Source organism: Stigmatopora argus, chromosome 17 (assembly GCF_051989625.1).
Source record: "Stigmatopora argus isolate UIUO_Sarg chromosome 17, RoL_Sarg_1.0, whole genome shotgun sequence".
Lineage (NCBI taxonomy): Eukaryota > Metazoa > Chordata > Actinopteri > Syngnathiformes > Syngnathidae > Stigmatopora > Stigmatopora argus.
In genome coordinates this window covers 11,347,253-11,373,439 of record NC_135403.1, presented here as the reverse complement: position 1 = coordinate 11,373,439, position 26,187 = coordinate 11,347,253, and the positions used below count along the sequence as shown (strand labels likewise).

Here is a 26,187-nt window from a genome sequence, read left to right as displayed (position 1 = left end):
GACAATTGAAATAAAAATGAATAGGCTCAAATGTTGAAATAACAAAACAAGAATACAATATTGCAAGTAATCGAGTACTCTACACATAGTTTCATTGTACTTTTTATGCCGTACTTTTGAAAATGGATAGCAGAAAGTTTTTAATGGCATTACACACGTTGATAAACCCATATAATATAAAAAGGTATGTATTTTGCATTTCCTGACGTTAGCCGAATTGTTAGTAAGGCTTTGGGAAATGGTATTGACATTATAAATTATTCTATAATTGACGTTGTATACAATGATATTCCAGAACATTTACTTTCAGTCAAGGAGTTGAATCCAAAGTAAATTAAGTTCTACTTTTGACTCCCGTCCAAATAGGACATTAATTTCCAGTCAGGCATCTAGCTGGCCACCGTCAGGTTCACGCCGCTAAGCCCCCATCGCCGTAAACAAGCTGTCTGCTCGTTCATTAAAAAGTCATTGTGAGGGAGTTGATACCAGGAAACCTTAAATCGATCGAGTAATTATGGCAGAAGAGGAGAGTGAATTGGAAAGGTATGCACTTATCCACCGTGCTATTTAGTGTTTTTGTAAGAATTAGCTCTTAGCTGCTAACAAACTCGCTTTCCTCAGTTTAGGTTAAAACGGGACACTGCCCGCCTGTCATTACCAATGACTCGCGTTACTCTCATTGCGTCTTTTTTTTCGAATAGAGCTCTGCGTGTTATCTTTCATGATTATGTTTCATTGAACTCATTTGTGTTTGTTTCAGACGTGCTGTGGAAGAGCTCCTGAGGGAGACTGACAGGGCTCGGCTGAGAGCCGAGACCATGGGCCCCGCGGGATGGTGAGTCCATTAAAGATGACGTCATTTCGAGTTGATTAGCATGCTAATTGAGAATACAAATTGCCATTTATTTAACTTAAAAAAACATTTCTGTCTCTGGACATTCACTTACTTTTTTCCAGTTGTATATACGGTATAAAGCATTGTATATAATTTCATGTAATTAATTAGACCTGGGTTATTTGTTGCTTGTAGCCCTTAACCACATCAAAAACATTTCAACCGGTGTGTATTTCATTGCCTTTGACAGCGATAGAGAAAAATTCCAATTTGGATTGGACGTCTATCGCCGTCAATGGCAAACAATAAGTTGAAATAGACCCGATCGGGCCCGATTTCTGATCACCTGATCGCATCCCTAAATCCCGTTATTGTCCCAGACTACACACGAGCTCCATATTTGATCGTATTTGAAATGAAAGGTGCGTCCCTTCTCGTCAGGCTAAAATGTCCATTGCGGGGCACCAACAAGCGCTTCCTCCTCAACACCCTCCGCTCGACGGAACTGCAGCGGCGTCCCGGGGAGCCCAAATCGGGACACGCGTCTCACGCCGCCAGGCGGGATTCCCCCGGGCGGAGGAGCCGGAGCCGATCGCCGAGCAATAGACGGGACGGCGGGCGCCGACGTCACCGCGAAAACGTGTACGGCGGCGAGACGAAGAAGCGGGACCGCGAGCGGGACGGGAGTCGCGGACGCAAGGGCGAGCGGGACGACGCGGCGGAGAAAGACAGACGGAAGTCCAAGTCGACAAAATGAAGGACTGATTTTAATCTCCCCGTTTTGTATTTCGGCAACAGGGTCGCGGGGGAGTCGGAGCGTAGCGCAGCCGACTGCGGAGGCGAGAAACGAGGTAGGACCTGTATTGGTCGCCACGGCAATCATGGCTCCATTCCACCTTGAAACAAGCAAATACTGAGTAGTTTTGAATCAACAATGGAACCATTTTGTCTAGTGTTGCGCCGATACCAATGTTAGTGTCCCCTAATACAGCATTAAAATGCACGCATTGCTATCGGCTAATACGAAGAAACGATGCGCCGATTCCGCGTATTACGTGATTGGCCGCGCTTCTCAAATTACGAATGGCGAGGAAAACGTTTCGGGGTGAGCCAGGCAGAGTTATTATTTTGGAAAATGTCGTCAAATGTGCTCGTTGAGAAGATATGAGCCTAAATTTTAAATGGCGAATTCACGTAAACGTTAATATCGGCCGAGATTTGATGTTTTACGAACACTGACATGAGCGTTTATAACGTTTTGATCAGGCTAGTGAAATCGCGTCCTCTGCTAGCATAAATGATTAGCCAATAAGATAAGCTAATGTACTGACAGTAATAAAAATCAAAACATTTTGGCCTTTTGAGATTTTAATTCTCATGTTTTAAAAAAAATGATCCGCCGGGTAACAGGATTGGGCGCGAAAAAAAATATCAGTGCCACACTGATTTTTAATGGAGCTGGTTGCCGTTTTGTGAGTGAAGAAGTTGTAATTTTTCACAAATTGCAGTGTTTTTATGTCTAGGAAAAAGACAGATGGTGAAAATTGAAGCCTAAGTTGTTTATACTTTTTATAGTTTAATGCATAAACGTGGGTTTAATAGTTTTCCCCATAAAAAAAAGTCACAGCGCCACTTAGGTCATCTGCTTCATAAATTCCCGTTATCCACCTGGAAGATATATCTTCCTTTTCAACGGTTTCCTTCCTCTTTAAAAGGGTGTTTAAGTACGAGTGCCGCCAATGGCTTCTTCAATGGCTCTTTTTATGGCACCCGCGAGAGCGCCATTAAGATAGCCGGCGCTTTACGGTAACTCCGCACGAGACGAAGTTAGTCCGGCGTTGCCTTTTCGGATCGCGTAACGTTGTGCGACGTGCAGACTCGCTAGCGGAGGCGTGGCATTGGCGTTAGAGTTGACACGCGGGGGGTCGGTAATTGAGTTCCATCTCAAACGTCTAACCACGAGAGCGCCTGCTTAATGGGGCCTAACGCGCGGCGTACACAGAGGCGGCCCTTAATGGCCGATGAGAGCGTCAAGCTTCTTGTTTGTCGCCGACTCTAAGTGCTGTTAAATGAGGCGGCCACATCGGCCACGCCACGCCGGCTCCTTGGGGTGACGTTTCCAGACAAAATGTTGGGGGGAATCGGGGCTCTTGGTTGGGGCCCACAACCTTCTTTTTGTGGACAAAATACTTTGTTTTGGACGGACTTCCGCTCGGAACACGAAACTTTTCTTTTGGGCTGTTCTGCTGTTTATTTTGTTTGTATTCTGTTTATTCCCAAATGTAGCACTTGGTTGGATTTCTTTCAATTTGTGACCAAATGCCTGATTTGCTTTTATTTTGTCAAGCTTGTTTCTCTTGTCTGGGCTTGGCTGGAACCGCTTACTTTTGCTTTTTAAAAAATGACTTAAAAAATTACATTTCCTGATTTGGGTCCAGTTTGTTGTAAGATGTCATCTTCCTGCATGTTATGACCACTCTGTTAATTCAATTCCCCAAACAGAAGTGAACCCTTAATTATTTTTATCCTCACTCACTGGCTTCTAAACATTCATTCGCCCTTGCTCGTCAAAATGGATTGGACCTCTGATCGGACCCCTACTGGCCCTGCCCGGCCCGCGGACCGTATGTTTGACCACCCTGGTCTAACATGTCAACCTGCGTAGTTAAAGTTTAAAAAAAAAACTCAGATTTGTTGACCGTGAGACCTTTTCTTGACACACCTCCTCCAGGTCACTTAGTCAAGTCCCGGCTCAGCCAATGGCTGCCCCCGCCGCCCGCTCACGTGTCCCCCGCACACCTGCACCCGGGCCAGAGGAGAAGATCCGTCCATCCTGGCCGGCCGGCGAGCGGCAGCCATGCATCGGGACCACCAGGCGTACCAGCAGAACCCCTTCAAGGACCCATGCGCGTACCCAACAGGCGAGGACCCGGGCGGCCACACCCCACCGCCGCCGCCCTGCCTCTACATGAGCCGGCAAGTGCAGGTCGCCTACCCGGAGGTGGAGGCCGCGTACGGGCTGCCTCTCCGCGAAGACCTGGGCATCCCGCTTTTGTACCAGCAAACGCAGGAGCCCCAACACCCTCAGCCGTTCACCCCCGTCTCGGCCTACGGGGACGCGGACGAGCAAAGCCGATTTCAGCTGCCTTTCCCCTGGATGAAAAGCACCAAAAGCCACCCCCACACGTGGAAGACGCAATGGACAGGTAAAAAAAAATACAACAACACATTGCTCCACCATTTGCTTTTTAGGCCATTTATTAGAGCAATGAAATAGTTTCTTTTTTTAAAAATCTTAAATAAGTGATTTTCGAGCCTTTGTGGTTGTGTGGACTTTAAACTGTGAAATTTAGTGTTTCGTTATGCTCACTTTGGTTATTTGAGCCTTTTTAGATTGATCAAACCACGAGATGTCGTTGAAAAAGGCTATTTTTATCGTTTATGAATGCGGTATTATTATTAGGTCTAGTGTCGTAAAGTGTGGCGTGACTTTGTACGTTGGAGTTAATACAAGTATGACTCACCTTTTTTTTTAGATGCATACCGTTGGAGTCATATAAAAATTACATGGATTTATTAAATACAATTCCTGAGATTAAAATAACATTCTGTAATTTCGTTGTTGGATATAATCATCCACCTGGAAAGGAATTAATAAAACAACGATATAGAAAAAGGCATTTTTTTTTCTGAAATGGTATTAAAACTATATAGCTAATCGTGTATGTTAGCTTTTTGAAATAGAATGTCTCTTTTTTTCTGAAAAAAAAGTGATTCTATTCATGACAAAAGACGTGTTCACTATTCACGGAAGGCCCCGAAAAAACGACGTCAGTTCCTCAAAAACTCCTGTAAAATCTTCTTTTTATCTTCTTTATTAGTTATATCTCTAGCACACAATACCATTATGATACAATATGAAACTTCTGCCTAAAATCTGACCCTCTGACAACAGAAAAAAACACAAATGGTGCAGCAACGCGTGTCAAGCGTCAATACGACAAAGCTTTCAGGCATTTCTTCCTGATCCACAAACTCCGTCGAATCAAACCATGAAATCCTGACCGGTCACTCATGTACCATTCAGGTCCGTACGTGACGGCGGAGGCCGAGGAGAGCAAGCGCACCCGCACGGCGTACACCCGCGCTCAACTCCTGGAGCTGGAGAAGGAATTCCTTTTCAACCGCTATATCTCCAGGCCACGTCGCGTGGAGCTGGCGCTGATCCTCGGCCTGACCGAACGCCACATCAAGATCTGGTTCCAGAACCGCCGCATGAAGTGGAAGAAGGAGGAGGACCGGCGGCGGACCAGGAGGGGCGAACCCGACCAGGACTCGGCCGTCACCTCCGGGGACCAGGGGACGCCGGCCACCGGAACGGGGGCCTCCCCGGAACCCAGAACGCCGGAGCGGGAAAAAACGCTTTTCTGAAGATGGACGTTGTGGGGTCCACCTCCAACGAGATAACCTTGGTCAATTTGACCATTTGGTTGTCATTTTGTGGATATTGAACCTATTTTATTAGTCGGAAAAATGACAAAACACACAAACGGCTACAGGAGACCGTAGTCGCGTGTGGTTTGATCAAATATGTATCGTGTGCAATCGTGTATATGTACAAATTATGCCTCAATTGTTTATTATGCAAGATTTGTGGCTTAATACTTTCGTATGGTAAAAGTTCTGCTGCCGTCTAGTGGACGCAAGGTGTATATACTCTTCGTTTCCTTTCGTTTTGGGGGGGCGTGGTAAATATGAATAGCAAAATACCAATCACGTAAACAATGTATAAGTCTACATTAAATCCATTTGAATACTACTTAAAAACTATTTAATTGTATGAATTGATTGCTAATGAAGTTACTTTGTTTTCTTTTGTCTTTCTAAATTTGAGACAATAACCGAACAGCGTGTTAATATTTTCAGCAATTTAACGCTTGTGTTTTTGTGAATTTTGATCAGGCACGAACTCGGGCGGAACAATACATTTCAACGGAAGGACCCTTACAGGATTCAAACGCAGGTGGCAGGTATGACCATCTTTTTTTTGCTTGTTTTTACTGCACAAATGACTCCAAATGTAAAAAAAAAACCATGTAAACGTAGCGATGCTATCGCCTCATGTTATTACTATTATCCACCCCCATGAACTTTGTTATTAGTTAAATATTCACCATTTGTTCAATGTGCATTGGTCAACTTTCTACTCATTCTTACAAATTGATTTAGTGTGAAATTGTTTGTAGTATACCTCTCTAAAAATGTATATACCGACTCATCGAGCAAACCGTAGAGAAAATACTTTCCATCTAACAGAAGATAATATCCTCGTGAGCCAAAAATACACACACTTGGTTGAAGGCGGGTGATTTTATTGTTAAAATTGAGACGGGGCGTCATTTAGCACCATGTCCCGAAGACGGAGACGGCACATTTTCTTGACCTCCTCGATCCCGCGCGCTCTCTCCGTCGCGCAGTCGTTGGCGATGCGATTTCGCATCTCTTGTTGAATGGCGGCCTTGTCGTCGGCGCGGACGCAGATGATGAAGGGGAAGCTGAAACGTTCCTTGTACTCTTCGTTTAGGCAGAACATGGTGCAGGACTCGTCCGAGCTCAACGGGTCCGGTTCTCCCTCCGCCCGTCTTCCGCTTTCCAGGTCTCTGCCCACCCGGTCCGCGTGGCACCTGAGAATCCCTTCTTTACCTGAACGGCGACGTAAAACGATCGTAGTTAACCGTAGATATTTATTTTTAGTAGTTTTACCGGGGTCGCCACTCACCCGAATCGGGCAAAGAATCGACAAAGTCGCAAATGGCCGCCTGGAAAGCGTCGACGTCGGCGAAGGGAAGCCCGGACCAGACGGCGGCCGCCGCGACGGGGCACCTCTCCACCACGTTGCCGAAAACGTTCACAAAGTCCTCGTAGGGAAGCGCGTTGACTTGGGAAAGCTTCATGGTTTTCTGGATGGTTCTTTGTCGACCTGAAAAGAAGTTTGAAACAATTTCAAATTTCAGACCCCAAAAAATACCATCTTTTCATTTCAAGAAAGACCGACACGCTACCGCAACAATTGGCGTCGTCCTCGTCTTGACTTGGCGTGTCCAGCATCATCAAGTCGGGCTTGGACTCCCCGGAATTAATCCACCTTGCAGAAAAAAAATGTATTATTCATATTTAAAATGAGTTATAAATAAACGTTGCGGCTTCTATATGTAGATTACAACGGCCTAAAAATTACCTTTGCAACGTGTGTGGGTGTGGAAGATTAATATGGAGACACTCCCTCAGATAGTTGTAGGCCTTGGGACCGTAATCGTGGAGGGTCATGGCAAATTCTTTTTGTTCTTTGGTGTATTCGTGGCTGTGTTTGGACAGCAGGTGAACTGGAAGGTCTGAAATGACACAATGCGCCTTTTATTCAAAAGATTCAACTGTCTTGTTTGTTTACAGGTCGACGACCACGGCTCCAAATGGATTGAAACGTGAACGTTTGAAGGTGAGACATTTTACCCGAGTATATGTCGAGGCGTTCTTTCAATTCCTCGTTCATGATTTTCTTCAATTCGAGATCCTCCAGAAGACAACTGACGGTTTGCCGAACCCTTCTCTCTCTGTCCTTGGCGTTCCTCCTCTCTCTTTCCAGGATCTCCACCCTCACCAGGGCTTCGCTGAGTTTGACCCGCAGGTCGTCGGGCGTCGACGCGTACGCGTGGTCCTGGAAAAAAAAAACGGCAAATCGTCCACAGGTATGGAAACGACGACTAGAAAATCGGCTCTCCGGGTGTTCGCCTTTTCGTAGTCGACGACCAATCGTTACTCACGATGGTGGGCTCGGGCAAGGGTGGCGGCTCGGGCAATACTTGGGGTGCGATCGGGGGCCGGGGAGCGCCCGGCGGCGGGGTCTCCCGCGCCTTCATCGAGGTCCGAGACGTTCTGGCGTCCGAAGGCTTGAGCGTAAACTGTAACATCGAAAAGATCTCGCGTCGACACGGACCAACTTGGCGGATTACGGAAATTCGACGTGTCCCTACCTTCTCTTGGGACGGTTTGAAAACGGAGAGAGGAACGGTTCCTTCTCGTAGCCTGACGGTCTGACCCGTCCTGTCAAAGTTCTCGGCTCGGAAGTGCTCACTGCATAGCATGGTGGAAGAACTGGCAGTGAAGCCTTTCCTACGAACCGCTCTTTCCCATTTTTTTCTCGCTCCTGGATCTTTGGGAAACCTGCATTTACATCATAAAAGTAAGGTTAGCTCAAAAGTTATGGAATATATAAAAAAAGAATAATAATAAAACAGCTAGCCTAGCTTTTATTTCTTCTGATAGTTTCTACCACTCTATTCCCCCCCATCGGCACTATTCTGCCCCCCTGCGGACAGTCGTTGTACTATTACAACATCGATCATGTGTGCAATTTCACATATAAAATAATCAGGGTGCATATTAATTGCACGAGAAAGACTTTTTTGGCATTTAGAGGATTTTTTCCACCGCAGTAGGAATTCAAAAATAATGCAAAGGGCACACGCCTAAAAACTAGGTAGATCCCGTTTGCAAACTGACATCGTTACAGTAAAATACAACTTTAAAAAGAACATAAAAATTCCTAATGTAATTTTACCTGTGAAAGGTAATCCCCCGACCTCTGGTTTCGGGTGTAAATCGGTTGGAACAACCCACGGCGCAACACGTATGAGGCATTTTGTTCTTAGATTAGCCTTGCCACATTCAAAATGGCGAACCCTCTAGCGTGCTATACACCGCTGAAACGGTTTCTGCGTAATTGCTTCTATGCTCCAAACTCTTTCCTTTAGACGTAAAAATAACTAGTACGTAAGCGCGATACTATATTACTACATCTAGTAAAAAACGATTAGTTGCGTAGGATGTACGTATCTATTTGTAAACAACGAAACTACAGCAGGAGGTAATGGCGGTCCTCAACTCGAAGGCTCTTGTCATTGGCTTGTATTACATTTCCGTCCACGCAGCCATTGGCCAAAGTCCCTGTCAATCAGTTGCAGACTGAACCCCGATTGGTTAGACACACCATAACAAAACGTAAGTAGTCCGGTCACAGTTTCCAAGTGCATTTATTGCATTGCTATTGCAGTTTAATACTGTTTCGGCTTAGAAAAAATACACATCGCGTTACATTTAAACTCAAAATACAAGTGAGCGACGTTTAAAAGTTGTTCTTGATCAACGTTGTAAAATCATTATTTGAAGGAAAAAAAATCTTACACAGTGGCAAAGATATTTAAAAAATGAAAACAAATAGCTGCCTCCTTAAAAGTCAAAACAGTGCATTTATGGTTACATAAAACAGGCTAATGCTAAGATACGCTGCGTACAATTTTTTTGCTACGGATTATATTTGTGGTTTTATTTGAGAACGAGCAGTAATGGGCAAAGGTGGTTTCCTTTATCCGTTACCGAACGTTAGACCACTTGTTTCTCACTGGCCGCCGCCTTTTACTTTTTGACCCGATGACCCCTCGAAAGCAGAAGCGTCCAAAATGGCTGACACATTGCGGTATTCGCTAGATGCGTCGCTGATGGTGTTCTGATAGAGCTGAAAGAAGAAGGTCATCTGTTATGGGAAGCGGAAGCCTTGGACAAAGCACGAGGTTAGAAACCAGGGTACCTTCTCCTCGCTGTCCGTCAGATGCTCCGACATGAAGGCCACCAATTTGGAGAAGGACGGGCGATTCCCAGGTTCCGAGGCCCAGCACTTGCACATGATCCCGTAACTGGAAAAGGAAACGTGAAGTCCGGTGTGGACGCTAGCGTCAAAAGCTTCCGCTACTTACACGGACTCGTCGGCGTAGTAAGGACAGTCCATCTTGAATCCGTTTTGAATCATGGCGTAGAAGCCCTGGTCCACCTTCACGCCCGGGTACGGGGTGACGCCCATAGAGAAAATTTCCCACAGGAGAATACCGTACGCCCAAACGTCACTCTTCACGGTGTACGTTGCATGGAAGATGCTTTCCGGCGCCATCCACTTGACGGGCAAACGAGCCTGCCGGGCGTCGGAAAGAATCTTAGCGTCGCGAAGGGAGAAAAAAAAAATTCCCGGGAACTTTACGTTTCCTCTCACGACGTAGTTGGAGTCGTTGTCGACGTCCCGGGCCAATCCGAAGTCGGCGATCTTGGCCAGCCGGCCTTTGGTCACCAAGACGTTGCGAGCCGCTAGGTCACGATGGATGCACTGGGGGGAGGGATGGGGATGACGGAATCCGTCCGCGGACGGGCGGACGGCGACTTACGTTTTTAGCGGAGAGGAAGTTCATGCCTTCGGCCACTTGGACGGCGAAGCTCAAGAGGTCATCGAAAGTCAGGGCTCGCAGGTCGTCGTCGCCGGTTTCGTCGTCATCGCTTTCTCCGTCTAGCGAGATGGCTAACGTTAGCATCCGGGTCGGTTCAAGTACTCACGCAGCCACCTTCGAGACGGTCCGAGTCTTGGAGGAGAGCTTGGTCCTCTGGACCTTCGGTCGAGATGGTTTGCATGGGGATGTACGTCTCGACGGCGCTTTCCTGCGGACTGAAAATGGCGCGTGAGGTCAGAAAATAGTACGCCAGATCGAGGTTTGAAATGTCCCTACGTGGGGGAGCTTTTCCCCGGCGTCACGTTGTTGTAAAGGCCGCTGTGGCGGTCTTTGGCGACGGCGTCCGCCGCCGACTTGTGGTAGCGCTCGCCGCTACTTTTCAGGTAGTTGAGCAGATCGCCGTGACAGCAGTATTGAAAAATCAGATAGACCGGACCTGTTTGGAAAAAAAGGACATTCCGGAATTTGTCGGGAAAAGAAGAAACCCCATTGACATACCGGACTCGGTGCACGCTCCGAGCAGGTTCACCACGTTCACGTGGTGACCGACGTGCGTCAGCATCTTCAGCTCGGACATCAAGGCCTCTTTCTCCACCGCTTGGTGTTTCTCTGCGAGCGAGCGGAATTTCCCGTCGTACCGGTTCCTTCAAACCGAGACGTCCCGTTCACCGACCTTTAAGCATCTTCACGGCCACCTGCCGCGACACGCCGGCCTTCCCCATGCCGTGCGCCGTGGCCCGCACCACCGTGCCGAACGCCCCGGAGCCTAGTTCTTTGCCTGAGGAGCACCAAAGCGTCCCGACGTTGGAAATGAGCTAGAACGAGGCGGACGTCGGTGAACGCGAACCTAATTCCAAATTCTCCCTGGGAAACTCCCATTTGCGATCATACTCAAAGTCCTTGAAGTTGATGTAGATGTAATCGTTATCGTTGGGGCCCACCATTTGGATCATCCGCAGCTGGGGTTGGTACTGCGGTCTCTGTCGGACATTTCGGCCTTTATCTTTGTCGTTGTTTGACTATTGGCGCGTCTTACCTTCCTCTTGACGTGGTACGTGAGCGCCAGACTGACGGCGAGCAAAGCTACGATCAGGACCACGCTGACGACTTTTAGCGCGTAGATGCTTTTGTCTTCTCTCGGAACCCCTGAAAATAATGCTGCGTCTAAATCTGTTCTCTCCCCATTCAGATTCTTTGCAAACAAACCTGCGGAGCCCCGCGGCGACGGCGCCAAATGCACGGGATACGGAGGCGAACACCAAGAGCCCACCGAGTTGACCAGGCAAAACTTGAAGTAATTTCCATCCGGCAAATCCGTCCTCACGAAGCTCTCGATGGTCTTCGGGCAGAGCTGGTCCGAGTCGGCTCGCCACGTTTCGGAGACCTCCGTCCACGTGGACCGACCCCAACAGCTGCGATCGGACGGACGTGAGGACCCCGAGAACGGCGGTACGTTCCGAATGATTAACCCGCACCTTTCGTTCCCGGGAAAACAAGACATCCACGTGTAATTGGCCGGAACGGCGCTGGCGGTCCGAATGCCGATACTGTCGTTTTGCCTGCCGATCAATTGGAAAATCGGTTCGTCTGTACAGAAGGGAGGACGAAACCGTCTTGACCTCCGATCGGCGACCGGCAATCGATGTATTTTTAGGGTCCGGACGGTCTTACCCACAACACAAACAGAGACAAATTTGCTTTGTGTTTGTCCGCCCGCCTTGATGGTTAATTTATATTCTCCCGATTGGATTCCATGACAAAGCTTCACCGTCCTAAAAAGAAGAGGACAAATATCGCCAATTAACCGAGTTTTTTGTTCATTTTTTTAGGTATCTCCATACCTTTGCTTGACGACCCAGTCCTCTGTGATGCATTTCCACGTCACGCCATCCGGTCCTTCCCACTCGCAGGATTTCAAGGTGGGATGGTAGAAGACGGCGGCTTCCAAACACGCTCCCGGCGCGTCCCGAGCCAGCAGAGTTCTTCTGGGATCCAGACGCACCTCCAGGAATCCTTCGGCTGAGGGATTGACTCCAAAACTTAATGGAAATCTCTCCAATTTTCACACAACGGCTCCGTCGTCCCAACCCACCCGAGACGCCGACGTGGACCGACTTGGAGGCGTTGTCACGATTCCTGCAGGCGTACGTGCCGTTGTGGGCGGCGGTCAACGAGTCCACGAACAGGTAAGCTATGTAGTTCGCTCCGTGCGTGTCGTTTCTGACGCACATCTGGTGGAAAAGTCCAGATGGAATGGTGAAATGCCGCGGTTCGGGTTTAACTCGGGACGGTTTCGCACCTCCTGGGCTTTGGCGGGGCACTTGAAATCGGTGGACGTCAACACCCGGCCGTCTTTTTCCCAGACGGCCCATTGGAGGTCCTCACGTTTGGTTCTGCAACGAAGCAAGAGAGCCTGGCCGGGACTCGTGATCACGCTGGAGACTTCATCGTCTCTCGCCAGGTCATCGTCCAAACCTCAAAACATACCCACGCGGGATTCGATTTCAGATTTTTGCGACACGAAACAAACAATGTTGGCTTCGTTACCGTAATCGTATAATTGGGAGCACTCCCGACCTCGAGAGTTATTGGCGCAACACAGCACCTCGTTGTTTTTGAACTTAACGCTTTGGATCGAGATCTCATTTTTCCCCACCACTTCGTTTCCCTTTTTCCCTCTGTCCAAAAAAAAAAACAGAAAAAAAAACCCAAGTCATCATCCGACCGCAACCGACGGGATGTCGTTTAAAAACGTACCCCGACCAACTCAGAGTTGGTTTTGGAATACCCTGGGATGAGCATTGAAAAAATGGGGAACTCTTGGGGTCGTCGAAGCGGACCAGCGTCAGACGGGGGACGGTGGGACCTTTTCAACGTGGAAATGAAAGTCGGGTCGGGACGATCGGCGGATTCACGGCGCGAAAAGGGGCGAGTACTCACCGGTGACGACCCGTAGAGAAAAGGACAACGAGAACCCGCTCCCGCACCGTAAAGCGTATTCGCCAGAATCGTTCTTGGAAAGGAGCGGCGGGGTCATCGAGGGGCTGCAAATGTTCAAATTAGAAACGCGAATGGACTGGATGATTAGCATTTATGTCCATTTCAATGGGTTTATATGATAATTATTTGTTTCCCCTTAAATAAGGTAATTCACCTTGACTCCATAATAGTTGAGTTTCTAATAGCAATACGGTTTTAAAAAAGTAGTTACATTATTTAATTCAAGTGACTTTAAAACTACGTTCGTGTAAATATTACACAGCGCCGTTCGAAGACATTATACATTTTTTTTAGTGCCGTCAAAGTTAAAGCCTTTAACTCTGCAGATTAAAGATGAAGCTTTACCTATCACAGCACGAACATACCTAGTATCCAAATACACACCGTATACTGCATACGTAACATACACAGTTTAAATACCCTGCTTGAAATTTTTTCACAAATAACCCCAGCCATCCACTTGCAGAAAAAACACGCGTTTGGGACCTACGTCGTCGGCACGGCGACCGATCCGCGACTCAAAGTGCAGTCGTGGAGGCCATCGGTGGAGATGAGCAGCGTCCTGCCCGCATCCACCTGCAGACGCACTGGAAACGATGCATTCGGGTGCTTCGGCGGATGGAAACACTCCACCTGGAAAGCATATTGATGGAAGACCCAAGTAAAAAAAAAAAAGGTAAAAAACACATCGTACCTCTCGACTGGATTCGCAGGTGTTCTCAAGCACGAGCGTGCCATGGCAGCCACGAAAAACCACCGCACACAGCAGCACAACACCTGCAAAAGTAAACGTCATTCCATGTATAGTCGTAGTTTCAAATACTTTTAAAAACGGCCCAATCACCAGCGATCATTTGTCCCGGGATGAACATCTGTCTGTCTGCGTCTTTGACATTGAAACTTCTAAGGGGGAGTCGTGTTATTTTTTTTCAATTTAATAAAGAGGAAGAAGTCACTTGGCCATCTGATAAATCTTCTACTTCCCACTTTAGAGTTCCGAAAACTACATCCGAGCAATGCTTATCTCCCGTGCACTTGCTCTTTATTATTGTTGCCACCCGTGGGATTTTATACTATATTTACGGTCCGAGTACTTCAGTCCAAGGATACGTCATTTGGGACTAATATTAGGATAATGTTTTGAATCATTTATGGATGCACAACCACAATAACCTCGTCTTTGTGTTCATAAACCGGTATATTACATATAAAGTATCACTGAATTGAGTTTGAATTTTACATCATTTTGAAAGGTTACGCAATAATTCATTTTGGTGACCTTTTGACCGCTGGGGGGCTAGTTTAGTGTTATAAAGAAATAAAGGTCAATTTCCTGTTCATTTTCGCGTATCGTATATTTAGTCAGTCATTGGACAGTTTACGCTTTGTACTTTTCCTGGTACGATGTGTATAGATGAATGTTTTGGAGCCTAACGTGTCCAGGCTATGCCGTAATTAATTAAAAAACCCTTTAAGAATCAGAAATATATTCACGAAACACTCCAAATTAGCTTGCCAACAATAAATGCTAACATTAGCCAATATCCATTCTGTTAGCTAGCTCGCCAATGTTTATTTTAAATGTAACTGGACTAATATGCATTTTTTAACTTCCCAAAAAAACATATTAATTTAAGAGAAAATGCTCAAATGTATGAGATATGATGATGATGCCTATTACTCTGTTAAATTCCCAATATTGCTAGAAATGGCTTTGATTTGCTTGTGCAATGTTTTGAAATAACTTTATTAAAGGTTTCCGTGCAAAACAGTAGAGCGGGATACCCACAATGCACCGCGGCTCGCAAGCGGAGCTGGGCAGGCAGCCTGCCAGTGAGCAAAAACAACAAGAGGCTAGCTCCACTTTTCCTTCTTTGATATATTAGCAAAGAAAAACGTCCGCATGGACGGCGACCCCCGCGATCGCTGCTCCGCGTGTGCGATGATCTAAGTCTGCAAGGCGAACATGCACCCCAGCGTGATGACGTGAGTACCGCGGCGCTATTGTCAAGTGGTCCCGATGCCACGATTTTAGTCCGCGGAAAAGGAGGGGAAGCGGGGGTTGTTCGCAAGCTAGCCGAGCCCCGGCTAGCTCGCTGGCTCCGTGCGCCTCTCTTATGTTCGAGTGTCTTCCGGCAGCAACGGCGGCGGCGGCGTCGGCGCCATGAACAGCGGACTCCCAGCTTCGGCCGCTCCGCTCGGGGGTGTCGGGATACCCAACGTCAAGGTGAAGTTCTGCCGATACTACGCGAAAGACAAAACGTGCTTCTATGGAGACGAGTGCCAGTTCCTGCACGAAGATCCGTCCATGGCTAGCCTCAGCCCCGTCCCGTTGTCTCTGTCCGGAGGCGGCGGGACGCCAGGAGGGTACTCCCTCGGCGGTTCCGCGGCCTCCTGCCCCAGCGGAGGAGCAGCGGGGACCAGCGTACCCAAGAAGAGCGAAGCCATGGGGCCCGCGGGGACCTCTTTGGACGGATCTTTGCTAGCCAGTGAGTAACACTTTGACTTCAGAGCCGGGACCTCACTTGGGCCATAAGCCGACTTTAAGGGGACCTCGCTCGGGCTCGACTGAAAATTGAGCGCGGGGATTAGGCGCGGCCTCGGGCTCTCCCGTACAAATTGGAGCACGGCGGCCCGTCACCTGCCATTCGGCGGGGACATTTACTTCGGCTTAGAGCTCACCGGGGGTCTTCTTAACACTGACGTGACCGTTGTTGTGGAAATGAAGCTGTAATAATAGCCTGTTGCCGCTCACGCCATGGCGGCCTGGTTGTCTGACAGCTGCCAGTGGACAGAAAACACACAACGTCAGCCCCCCTGTCGCTTCTAAACAGCCACTTTGAGATGAATTTCCCTTCAATTATCTTCCCTGTAAGAACCCACAAAGTATTACGAACACCTTCAGCGTTTTATTGTATTTAGTTTGTTTGTTTACACAACGTCGGGGAAGTGTATAGCTGTGATGCTAACGTAACGTAGCTAACCTAGCCCTCCACGAGGTAGTGTTTTTGTTTGTACAATCGCATTCTCGCTTGTCCAAATAAAGAAGGAAGAGTGAATTTGCGTCAGAAATAACGGTCAAGTAAACTGTCAAATGACTAAACGCTAAAGATTGGCGTCGTTTATGATCACGCTCACTTGCGCGCGTGGAATTGTTTACATTCTTTTTAATCGAGCCTTGCGCTTGGTTACGCTTACGTTAGAACGTTTGCTCGACTTTGCAGCATCGTTGTTCAACTCCAAGTGAAAAAATTCCTCCGTCTCTGCCTTTTCGCAGTTCCGGGGATGGAGGGAGCGAATCTGAATGACGCCAACCTCACCAACTCCTACTTCAGCAGCAGTTTCATCGGAGTGAATGGTTTTGGAAGTCCCACCGAGTCCAAATACTCCATGATGCAGGTATTGTAGCGTACAGATAAACCCTGGTCGGATTCGTGGACCCCCAAAAAACAAAACCCTAGTCCTGACCGGCTCTCTCGCTGACTTTTGTAGCGAATTACAACCAGCAGCAGCTCCCCGAGTCTGCTCAACGACGGTGCGAAGAATTTCAGCCACGGCACTCACGGTAAAACCAACCATGCCCTATTTTTTTCATATTAATTCTATGAAATTTTTCAAATCTTTTATTCCTCCCCGTAGATCCCGTCAACTCTCCGACTTCGTCGCTGTTCAGCGATTTTGGTGCTCTGGGAATTTCCCAACGGAGAAAAGTGAGTACAAAATTATGGATGTTTGACACGTAAAGATGGAATTTTTGCATGACCCTCCTTTTTTTTTTTTCTTCCCCCAAGGCACCCAATCCGACCGCAAGCGAGTTCATCCCTAAGGGAGCTCCTCGAATGGCCACCATGGCTCCGTCTTCTGTCCAGGCCTTCCCCTCGCCTCTCTTTGCCCACCCGGGCCTCAGCAGCTCCACCGCGGCATCTCTAGTTCCAGGTGCCGCCTATTATTGATTTCTATCTGTCCCCTTTTACGTGCTTCTAAACAGCCCGCGACGATCCGATTTCAGGAATGTCTTTATCGGCGGGCTCGTCTCCCCTTCACTCGCCAAAAATCACCCCGCACACCTCGCCCGCCCCGCGCCGCCGCAGCCACACGCCCAACCCGGTCAACTACATGGTGCCCACCACGGCGGCTGACCAAAGCGGGCACATCATTCAGAAGGAGACCGTCGGGGGGACCACCTACTTCTTCACGGACAACACCCCAGCGCCGATGGCCGGAATGGTATGTGCTTTATCTCGAGGTTTTTATTTTATTTTTAAACTTCTCCTTCCAAAATGTCTCTTCGTCATATTCTGATTCTCCCTCAAAGTTTTCATTTCTCGATTAATAGGAAGCGGATTCTTTTTTTTCTGGCGGCAGGTGTTTCCTACATACCATATCTACCCCCCCACCGCACCCCACGTGGCCTACATGCAGCCCAAAGCCAATGCACCGTCTTTCTTCATGGCCGACGAACTGCGACAGGTACCGACCCGCCGGTGTATTTAACCGTAACACGGTGGTGTCAAACCTGCGGACCGTGGGCCGGGAGTGGACCGCCAGGGGGTTCGGTCAAAACGATCTACTTGGCGCGAATGTGGCCCACGGACCAAAGCGAGTTTGACACCCCCGCCGTAGCACAAACGGTGACCTATCGACGTCCTCCCCCAGGAGTTAATAAACAGGCACCTGATCACCATGGCTCAGATCGACCACTCTGAAAACACAGGTAGAGCCTCCGACCGGATCCAACTCGAGGCAGAGCGCCAAAAATCCAAGTGAAAAACGTCCTGTTGGTTTTTTTGCAGATGTTCCTTCTGAAGTGGACAGCTACCACAGCCTGTTTCCACTGGAGGCGTTGCCCCCACCCAACCGTATGCAGAAGACCAGCAACTTTAGCTACATAACGTCCTGCTACAAGGCAGTCAACAGCAAAGACGATCTGCCGTACTGCCTGAGGAGGATACACGGTGACCAGCTAGCCTAATCGCACCGTGACCTCACCGGGTTTTTCTCCCAATGCTTCATAAACGGGCGCGTCTTATTCCCCGACCATAACGATATTTTGATCGAGCCTGGCGATAAGCAAAGCGCTGACATTTTGTCACCCGTCCCAGCTCTTTGCACTTGGGCCGAATTGCATTGTAGGTAGGACCGCTGTAGTTTTCTGAGGGGAAAACCTGCACTCTCTCTGCCTTTTCATGAGTTAAATCCCGTGTTTTGTTGTCCCCGTTCAGGCTTTCGCCTGGTAAACACCAAATGCATGATGTTGGTGGACATGTGGAAGAAGATCCAGCACTCCAATTCAGTCACCCTGAGGGAGGTCTTCACCACCAAGGCCTTCGGAGACCACTGTAAGTCCAAAAGTCCAACGCCGATGGCTTTTTAAATAATTCAGATGGAAAACACGTCATTTTCATTTAGTTGACAACCTTCATTTAGTTCTGGCGCCAAACCACAATGAAATATTACTATTGCACTACTATGTGTTTCATAGTATACAAAATATAGAAAATGATTCATGCGTAAAAGTAAATGTTGACCTTCTAAATGATTCATTTACATGTTCCTGATGACATTGCCTTATGAACGTATTTGCTGTCCCCCCCAAAAAACATTCATATTTCTTTTCTCATTTTCCCATGAAGCATTGGTGTTCTCCTACGACTTCCACGCGGGTGCGGAAACCATGTTCAGCAGACATTTCAACGACCCGGGAGCAGACTCGTTTTTCACCAAGAGAAAGTGGGGTGAGTTAAGCCTTTCTCTTAAAGTGGCCTTTTAATTTTTTTATTTTTGCTGGCCGTGCTTGTTTTGATGACCTACTAGCGGGCGCTAATTAGGTCACTCGCTTAGACACTTCAATCCTATTAAAGCACGGATGTCTTTTGATGTGGAAGGCAACGGGAGCAGACAAAGTCAGGGGCACTTAGTATTTTCGTTTCTTTTTTTTTTAACCCAAACGTGGCCGTAAGGAGGAAACTGTGGCTGAAAGCGATCTCGAAGCAGCTGCGCCCCGTCGTAGGCCCAAACGGGAACAGGGTAGCCGCCGCCGCCGCGCCAGAAAAGCCGTTGGCTCGCTAGTTGACGTAAAAAAAAATGGTGGAAATGGCAAACTTCTCTGCGTTAAAATACAAAAACGCTGATGTACGAGGAACTATTCTTTTGATGGAATAATGACAAATGACAAAAACTCCTACTACGGTATCTTACTTTCTACCATCCAAATTTATCGAAGAATTGAATACATTTTATTCAATCGCCAACCTTTTTTTTCTCTTACATAACCTTGTATGGTTTGTAGCTAGGCTGCCTTTTAGCTTGTTTTCATTGATGTATTCATGCCATTCTCTAGTTCCCTCTTAGCGCTTTTGAGAACTACTCTACTCTCACTTACAATGAGTAACGACCGGGCGAGCTCTTTACGGCCAGATAAATAAGTTGTCACTCCATTCACAAGCTGCGTCGGCACGATAATCGTGCGTACCTGCGTGCAGGACAACACGAAGGCCCCCCACCGCGACAGCACGCCGGCCTGCTGCCCGAGTCGCTGATCTGGGCCTACATCGTCCAGCTCAGCTCCGCCCTACGCACCATCCACACGGCCGGATTGGCGTGCCGAGTTATGGACCCCAGCAAAATCATCATCACGGGCAAAACTAGGTGAGTGGTGTTGTTGTTGTTGTTGCACAAACATCAATAGGAAGTCTTGCGTTATGTGGTTAGGAGTTGCGTCATACATCCACTGGAGGGAGCTGTACAGTAATCCCTCGAATATTGCGGTTCAAATGAGTGTCTTTTAAATACGGTACATATTATTCCCCACCCGCAGGTTACGTGTGAACTGCGTCGGCGTGTTGGACGTCTTAACGTTCGACAACAGCCAGAGCAACCACTTGGCCCTGATGCCGCAATACCAGGTGCCGCGCCGCCGGCGTCGCAAAGCCCGCTTTTACGTATATATTTGTTGTTTTAATGAATTTTCTTTTATTTTTTCCAGCAAGCTGACCTGGTGCTGCTGGGAAAAGTGGTGCTGGCCCTGGCCTGCAACTCGCCAGCCGGCATTCAGAGGGAGAACCTGCAGAAGGCCATGGAGCTGGTGTCCATCAACTATTCGTCCGACCTGAAGAATCTCATACTGTGAGAAAACTAGGTCCCGTTTTGAAAGTGGCGATCGATAACCCATCTACGCTCGCAGATATCTCCTGACGGAACAGTCCCGCCTGCGCAGCGTCAACGACATCATGCCGATGATCGGAGCCCGCTTTTACACGCAACTCGACGCTTCGCAAATGAGGAACGACGTCATCGAGGAGGACCTGGCCAAGGTGACGCGCCGCTAAAGAAAAGTGACCATGTATAGTAAGGGTTTATTCTTTAAAAAAAAAAAAAAAAGACCAAGTCTAGTGAGCCTTTTTTTTAGCTTATGAGGCATATAATACATAAGGCTTTTTCTCTTAAACAAACGACCAAGTATAGTCTTTTTTTCTTCAAAAATGACCATGTATAGTAAGGCATTTATTTTTTCTTCAAAAATGACCATGTATAGTAAGGCATTTATTTTTTCTTAGAAAATGACCATGTACTATAGTAAGGCTTTATTTTTCTGAAATAACGACGCTATTTGTGCTTTTCAGGAGGTGCAAAATGGCCGCCTCTTCCGCCTGTTAGCCAAACTGGGCACCATCAACGAGAGGCCCGAGTGAGTCGGCCGCCCCGTTGGTGCCGTTAGACCGCATCCGCTAACGAGCCTTGTAAACGGCAGGTTCCAGAAGGACCCCACGTGGTCGGAAACGGGAGACCGCTACCTACTCAAGCTTTTCCGGGACCACCTCTTCCACCAGGTGACCGAATCCGGGACGCCATGGATCGACCTGAGCCACATTGTCTCCTGCCTCAACAAAGTCAGTCCCTTTTCGATCTCGCGTTTTTTTTTTATTATTTATTTCTTCCTCCCTCAAACGCCACATTGTTGGATTTTGTTTGTCCAGCTGGACGCGGGCGGTCCGGAAAAGATCAGCCTGGTGTCGCGGGACGAAAAGAGCGTGCTGGTGGTGACGTACTCGGACCTGAAGCGCTGCTTCGACAGCACCTTCCAGGAACTACAGGCGGCGGCCTCCGGTAACTTGTAGCGGCGCCCCCTAGCGGCCCGCCGGGCGCACTACTTTTGCACTACGGCGGCCGAGACATTTCAACATCAGCATTTTTAGCAGGAAAGGCCTCAGTCGCATACACTGTCCAACCGGGAAGGCTTTCGTTTCCCCTCCAAAGTGTTATTTTTTTTTTTTTTAGTGTTTCCTAAAAAAAAAAAAAAAAACTAAAAATACCTGCAAGCTGGAAAAAGCGAAATCGTGGACGTGCAAGACAAGACAGCAAATCTTTTTTTTTTTTTTGAATTTTTGGGGGAACAAACCAATACAAACCTTATGGTTTATGAAGAGGTTTTCCTGCTTTTACCGTTTCTTTCTACCAACCGCTGTGTGTGTGTGTGGGGCGGGGGTGATTTATCGGTAACGTGGGTGGGTGGGTACCTTTCACGGGAGGATGCACTAAGATTTTTAAAAAATTTGCGGGATTATTTTTTTATGTGAGAATGGACACGGTGTACAGAAAGACGCACACAAAGATGGACGATGACGTGCAAGCTTTTGAAATGGGGCACCCGTCCGAGGATAGGACAAACCACTGGGGTGGTCCCCTGTTGCTACGGTGACAAGCCCACCGACCTTGTTTGGCAGCTGCCTCTTTATGGAATGAAATAATATTTTTTTGGGGGGGGGGGATTTTTTCTCGGGTGAGTTTTTTTATTTCCCAAAAACTTTCTCTCATCTGTGGACCAACGCCAGCAGAGACGGACGACAGTGTAAAAGAAAACCCCCCCCCCCGCCCCCCTTTACTCCTTTCTACGATCCCGATGATTGAATGTGATTGGTCGCCGTAGGTCGGGATCGAAAAAGAGTTTGGCTGGTTGGTGAGCGTGTTTGATCACGTACTGGTGAACCCGGACACGTTTGTTGAATGCGGTGCTTTTGAACCCCCGAACATGAACGCGCAGGCCGTCTTCGCCCACTCCTCACACACAAACCACATCCATCATGTTAGTTTCTTTTTTTTTTTTTTTGCCTCTTTGTGTTACAATGTCTCAAACTTTGTAAAATTTGTGTGTACAGCAGTATTTTAATAAAGAATTCCAAAAATGACTGGAGTCGTCTGAGTGAATTGGGTAACTCTTGACACTATTATTCCATAAAAAAATCACTGTGTATAGTGAGGATTATTTATAGTTTTTTTTTTTTTAAGTGACAGTGTATAGTAAGGCACATTTCTTTTAATTACCAATGGAGTTGAGGTAATGAAGAGGACAAATATGACTTTTGATCATTTCTTCTTGTGATCATCATAGGTCCAAAAATGCAGTATCTGAATCCTTGGTGGAAACAAGTTCAAATCAGGAGTGAGTTCCAATCCAGCACTGAGAGTGCTCTTCTTGTTTACCAATGGAGTTGAGGTAATGAAGAGAATAAATCTGACTTCTGATTCTTCTCCTTCTAGTTGTTGCTGTGGTCCAGTGGCAAAGACATTGGGTCAGAATCTGAATTGGGAACAGGTTCAAAATCAGGAGTGAGTTCCAATCCAGCACTGAGAGTGCTCATCTTGTTTACCAATGAAGTTGAGGTAATGAAGAGAATAAATCTGACTTCTGATTCTTCTCCTTCTAGTTGTTGCTGTGGCCCAGTGGCAAAGATGTTGGGTCAGATCTTGAGGTGGGGACAGGTTCAAATCAGGAGTGAGTTCAATTCTGTTTTTTTTTTTTTAAGAAAAAAGCCTTACTATACTATGTCATTTAAAAAAAAAAGCCTTACTATATATGTCGTTTTTTAAAAGAAAAATAGCCTTACTATACTATGTCGTTTTTTAAAGAAAAAAGCCTTACTATACTATGTCGTTTTTTAAGAAAAAAAGCCTTACTATACATGGTCTTTTTTAAGGAAAAAAGACTTACAATATATACTATGTCATTTTTTTAAAGAAAAAAAGCCTTACTATACATGGTCATTTTTTTTTTTTAGAAAAAAGCCTTACTATACATGGTCATTTTTTAAGAAAAAAAGGCTTACAATATAAATTAAATGTCTAGAAGTAAAAAACAAACACTAAAGTGCATGTTATGTCATAATGTGCAATACTGTATTTTAAAGGATTAAAGCCCAACCCAAAAATATTTACAGCTCCCCCCACTAACTAATGCACGTTCTGATGAAAACAATGTTTTTTTAAGTATGAATGCCCAATCAACACGTATTTACAGCCCCGCCCCCGCCCCACCCACTGACTAATGCATGTTATTATGAAAACAATGTATATATTTTTTTAAGTATTAAAGTCCAACCAAAAAGCATTTACAGCCCCCCCTCACACTGACTAACGCACGTTATTATGAAAACCATTTATATTTTGTGTGTGTCTATCTTTAATAGGCGTGGCCGAGGTCACAGTTCAAATAGCCGACGTCAAACCAAAAATGGCCGACTAGCTAGGAGGCAGCACGGACGTGCACTGCAGAGCAGCTCAAAAGTGACGATTTGCCGAAGAAAGCCTGACAAACTTCTCACAGGACGATGCAGCACATTCGGTACGTTGTCATTTGGGGATTTCGAAGCCCCATTTCTCGTCTTAAGAGTGATAAGAGCATGATTCGTTGACGCTATGTAGCTAGCTAGCCCCATGTGTGTGCAGACGGCAAAATGTTTGCAAACAAATTGGCTACATTGCGTTACCGATCGATCGCTCTTTTGTTTAAAAATAAATCATTCCATTGTGTTTCAGTCCCTCAACGAGCACAGACTGCTGGGAAACATCAAGAATGTGGCCAAAACGACCAGAAAGGGGCATCTTGTCGACGCCATAACAAAGTGAGTCATTTTTAACTAGTTCCGTTTTTCTCTATCCGTGTAGTATTTAAACGTCAGCGTTCAGTATTCAAGGCTTTGCGCAATTGGCTCGTTTTTTCATAACGATACATTCAACTTTTGAATGAAAACACTAACTAACTTGGTGTTTTTTTTTAATAGCAAAAACCTGTGGATTAGTCACCCACACAAATGCCATTAGTGGACGTGTAAGGAATAAACAGTAATCCCTCGATTATCGCGGTTAATGTAGACCAGACATAGCTGTGATAAATGAAAAACTGTAAAGTAGGGTCATCCTTATTGAATTTAATTTAAAAAAAAAAATACTATAGTGGCAAGTGTAGGAGTAGCTTCCGCTTGTGAGTTTCACATCTTTCTGAACTTACAAATAATAATCAAACATAGGCATTGTCATCATACCCAGATAACTGCGTATGACCTAATTGGTACAAAAAAATTCTGCCATGTAGTGGAACTGTGCACTCAAATAGATTATATACTTTTACCCCGTTAACTTTCTTAAAGACCTCAGGGCTTGGACCGTTTCATTTTTAGTTTTAAATGTGTTTTTGACAAAACTTAAGTGACATTTATTCAACAATAGTGCAGGTGTCATTTTTGACTCTTAAACATTTTTTTCCTCGGTGTAAGAAGAGAAAAACAGAATCTTTTTGGATATTTTTTTTAAAAGAATTAATGGATTTGAAATAATTGACTGAAAAACTCAAGGCAGAAGTAGGATTTATTTTCATGTAATTTGTACCTTGTGGGCCCCTGTCCAGTGTGTTTTCTATATTTCCCACCACATCAAGATCCTGATTATTTGTTTGTGGAGGAAAATGTGAAAAATAGACTGGATAGGGGCCTTTAAAGACTCCGATTATTTTTCTTAGTCTCTGCAGCAGACAAAAAGGAAACCAGACCATCAGGAGTATGTCTAATATTGCCTACGCTTTTGATGTTTTATAGAAAAAAAAAGCTAAATGTAGGAGGGTTTTTTAAAGTTAAATTAGGCCCTAGTCTGTATTTCTTTTTTATGTAACTTGACCACTTTTTGTTTTCCAGAGTTCCACCAAGGGGGGGGACAAGCTTTCCTGCCCGTGTACAGAGGCTGACGCACCCCTTCATTTCTCGGTGCTGGGTGTTACGCGAGAACCTATCTCCAAACTTTTTCAAAATAAAAGGTGAGACCTTGTGAATGGTTTTTTACTTTTATGTATTGACCCCTTTTTTTGTTTTCCAGAATTCTACAAGGGGGACAAGGTTTCCTGCCTATGTACATAGGCAGGAAACCTTGTCCCCCTTGTAGAATTCTGGAAAAACAAAAAAAAAGGGGGTCAATACACAAAGTTAAGTAAAAAAACATTCGCAAGGTCTCACCTTTTATTTTGAAAAAGTTTGGAGATAGGTTCTCGCGTAACACCCAGCACCGAGAAATGAAGGGGTGCGTCAGCCTATCTCCAAACTTTCAAAATAAAAGGTGAGACCTTGTGAATGGTTTTCTACTTAACTTTGTGTATTGACCCCCTTTTTTTTTGTTTTCCAGAATTCCACAAGGGGGACAAGGTTTCCTGCCTATGTACAGATAGTCTGAGGCACCCCCCATTTCTCGGTGCTGGTGGTTACGCGAGAACCTATCTCCAAAGTTTTTCAAAATAAAAGGTAAGACCTTGCGAATGGTTTTCTACTTAACTTTGTGTATTGACCCCCTTTTTTTTGTTTTCTAGAATTCCACAAGGGGGACAAGGTTTCCTGCCTATGTACAGATAGTCTGAGGCACCCCCCATTTCTCGGTGCTGGTGGTTACGCGAGAACCTATCTCCAAAGTTTTTCAAAATAAAAGGTAAGACCTTGCGAATGGTTTTTTACTTAACTTTGTGTATTGACCCCTTTTTTTTCTTCCAGAATTTCACCTGGTGCCAAGGGGAGTGTCTTTGTCCATTTGAAAATGGATGAAGGCAACCCTGATTTTTTAAAATGCTGGATGGCCTGCGCGAACCTATCAGTGGAGTCCTTCAAAATAAAAGATCTTGCAAAGTATATGGCTGTTATGGCAGAATTTATCTCCAAACTTTCAAAATAAAAGTTTTTAAATGTATGCATGTGTTTGTCTTTATCTAACAAA

General features: G+C 46.3%; 4 protein-coding genes across 4 annotated transcripts; 2 read left to right on the top strand and 2 right to left on the bottom strand.

Annotated features, from left to right (window-relative positions):
* The first annotated feature begins 138 nt into the window (after positions 1-138).
* Positions 139-5,600, top strand: pdx1 (pancreatic and duodenal homeobox 1). The gene is made up of 5 exons (XM_077624369.1): positions 139-184; positions 367-543; positions 761-835; positions 3,567-4,041; positions 4,923-5,600. The coding sequence occupies exons 4-5, from the start codon at positions 3,693-3,695 to the stop codon at positions 5,264-5,266; spliced, it is 693 nt and encodes a 230-aa protein (XP_077480495.1). The 5' UTR covers positions 139-184; positions 367-543; positions 761-835; positions 3,567-3,692; the 3' UTR covers positions 5,267-5,600.
* A 590-nt stretch (positions 5,601-6,190) lies between these two features.
* On the bottom strand, positions 6,191-8,816 carry urad (ureidoimidazoline (2-oxo-4-hydroxy-4-carboxy-5-) decarboxylase). Its single transcript, XM_077624366.1, has 8 exons — positions 8,454-8,816; positions 7,867-8,056; positions 7,657-7,794; positions 7,346-7,550; positions 7,074-7,227; positions 6,898-6,980; positions 6,615-6,815; positions 6,191-6,538 (listed from the first exon to the last, which is right to left on the bottom strand). The coding sequence occupies exons 1-8, from the start codon at positions 8,531-8,533 to the stop codon at positions 6,213-6,215; spliced, it is 1,377 nt and encodes a 458-aa protein (XP_077480492.1). The 5' UTR covers positions 8,534-8,816; the 3' UTR covers positions 6,191-6,212.
* Positions 8,817-8,906: 90 nt separating this feature from the next.
* On the bottom strand, positions 8,907-14,004 carry LOC144091757 (receptor-type tyrosine-protein kinase FLT3-like). The gene is made up of 21 exons (XM_077624370.1): positions 13,859-14,004; positions 13,655-13,797; positions 13,105-13,208; positions 12,918-13,030; positions 12,712-12,832; positions 12,464-12,639; positions 12,257-12,395; positions 12,006-12,183; positions 11,836-11,936; positions 11,371-11,751; positions 11,201-11,310; positions 11,012-11,144; positions 10,838-10,942; positions 10,663-10,773; positions 10,441-10,600; positions 10,279-10,379; positions 10,105-10,223; positions 9,924-10,046; positions 9,646-9,857; positions 9,480-9,585; positions 8,907-9,407 (listed from the first exon to the last, which is right to left on the bottom strand). Exons 1-21 carry the CDS (start codon positions 13,958-13,960, stop codon positions 9,291-9,293), a joined length of 2,955 nt encoding a protein of 984 aa, XP_077480496.1. The 5' UTR covers positions 13,961-14,004; the 3' UTR covers positions 8,907-9,290.
* Positions 14,005-14,942: 938 nt separating this feature from the next.
* Positions 14,943-26,160, top strand: pan3 (poly(A) specific ribonuclease subunit PAN3). Its single transcript, XM_077624355.1, has 27 exons — positions 14,943-15,150; positions 15,304-15,653; positions 16,442-16,563; positions 16,657-16,729; positions 16,804-16,874; positions 16,956-17,100; positions 17,174-17,391; positions 17,530-17,634; positions 17,821-17,878; positions 17,958-18,119; positions 18,387-18,503; positions 18,798-18,899; positions 19,647-19,812; positions 19,982-20,069; positions 20,150-20,289; positions 20,348-20,477; positions 20,787-20,851; positions 20,915-21,053; positions 21,141-22,603; positions 22,702-22,770; positions 22,869-22,936; positions 23,628-23,782; positions 23,977-24,062; positions 25,128-25,246; positions 25,609-25,724; positions 25,790-25,905; positions 25,968-26,160. Exons 1-19 carry the CDS (start codon positions 15,131-15,133, stop codon positions 21,279-21,281), a joined length of 2,412 nt encoding a protein of 803 aa, XP_077480481.1. The 5' UTR covers positions 14,943-15,130; the 3' UTR covers positions 21,282-22,603; positions 22,702-22,770; positions 22,869-22,936; positions 23,628-23,782; positions 23,977-24,062; positions 25,128-25,246; positions 25,609-25,724; positions 25,790-25,905; positions 25,968-26,160.
* The last annotated feature ends 27 nt before the right edge of the window (positions 26,161-26,187 follow it).